The 1,519-nt window shown below is 29.0% G+C and overlaps 1 protein-coding gene across 1 annotated transcript in view; it reads left to right on the plus strand.

The window, feature by feature from the left end:
- The window catches only part of LOC107614007 (adenine phosphoribosyltransferase 5), a gene marked incomplete in the record, with an annotated part of 4,272 nt that continues 3,547 nt past the window's right edge, over positions 795-1,519 (plus strand). The window contains 3 exon segments of the mRNA XM_016316217.2: positions 795-993; positions 1,028-1,152; positions 1,431-1,487. Coding sequence (XP_016171703.1) covers positions 1,062-1,152; positions 1,431-1,487 — 148 coding nt within the window.

Consider the following 1,519-nt stretch of genomic DNA (forward strand, 5'->3'; position numbering starts at 1 on the left):
ATGTCCAGCAAAAAATTATTAAATTCAAATGTATCAAAAGATAAAATAAAAATAAAAAACATGTTAAAAAATCATAATTGAACTAACAATTATGCTAGGTGTATACAAAAAATCAATTATCAATATAAAATATATATTAACATATAAAACATCTAATAATATTTATCATACATATAGTATTTTTGTTAAATTAACAATAATAGATTAGGTAAAAAAAAAATTTTCAAATATCATTCTCCCTAAAATTCCACTTTTTTTTTGGTAAATGGTCCAATTTAAGTTCTTAAAAAGAAGAAAAATTGTGTAGTCTATGATGACTTGTGAGCTATGATGCACGGACACTGACACGGATATGAGACACGATACGACACGAAATACATCGACATGCGAATTTTAAAATCTTACATGATATGGGGACATGTATACATATAAAATATAAAGTATTTTTTAGATAAACCGTAATGATATTTTAATATTTTATTGATATTAACATATAAATTAATTTTTTAAATTATTTTTAATGTCTTATTTTAATTATATCAAGTATTTAAAATATTTTTTATTTTAATAAATAATAATATATACTATATTTAAATTTATTTTAAGAATTTATATTTAGAATAAGACCGGACACGCTAATACGTGATGGTACTTAAGTGTGTCTAAGTGTATCCGAAAATTTCTTTTATTTTTTATTGAGACACGATTTGAACATAACAGACACACATATTGAACGAGTGTCGTGTTCGAAATGTGTCTGCAGACACGACAACTCAGCAAAGTGTGTGCTTCATAGCCGGCGAGTGAGTTGGAGTGAGAGATGAGAAAGCATAATAAATAAGCCTGAAACAAAGTATCCACACTTTAAACTCAAACCAACCAAACCCCTTCTCTTTCTTTCTCTTTCTCTGCAACACTTTCGGAGGGAAACACTAAAAAAAAGCAGCTTGGTTTTTACCGAACAACACAACAAGAGTCAACAGTCAACACAGTACTCATCGAAGCTGCCACACATATACTCACACACACTCTTCACACTTCACACACAAACTCAAAACAAAATGTTCGCTGAAGAGAATGGCCTCAAGGGTGACCCAAGGCTTCAAGCCATTTCTCAAGCCATCAGAGTCGTTCCTCACTTCCCCAAACAAGGTCCCCTTTTTTTTTTTTTTTTTCTTACAACGTTTTTATTTTCATTTTTTAGAATAACTAAAAAAGAAAAAAATATTTTTTTTTGGTTGTGATTTCTTTAATTTTTGAACTTTCTTCATCGAACAGATCTGCAGCTGTGGCTGTCTGGTTTCATAATATTCTATGCTTATTATATATTGCGCTGTTTCATTTTTAAGTAATAGTAAGAAGAAGAAGAAGAATAAAGTGAATGAGATTATTATTATTTATTATTATTAATATTATTTTGCAATTTGCAGGAATAATGTTTCAGGACATAACGACATTGTTGTTGGATCACAAGGCGTTTAAGGACATTTTTGTCGTTTTTGTCGATCGTTACAGAGAC

Source organism: Arachis ipaensis, chromosome B08 (genome assembly GCF_000816755.2).
Source record: "Arachis ipaensis cultivar K30076 chromosome B08, Araip1.1, whole genome shotgun sequence".
NCBI lineage: Eukaryota > Viridiplantae > Streptophyta > Magnoliopsida > Fabales > Fabaceae > Arachis > Arachis ipaensis.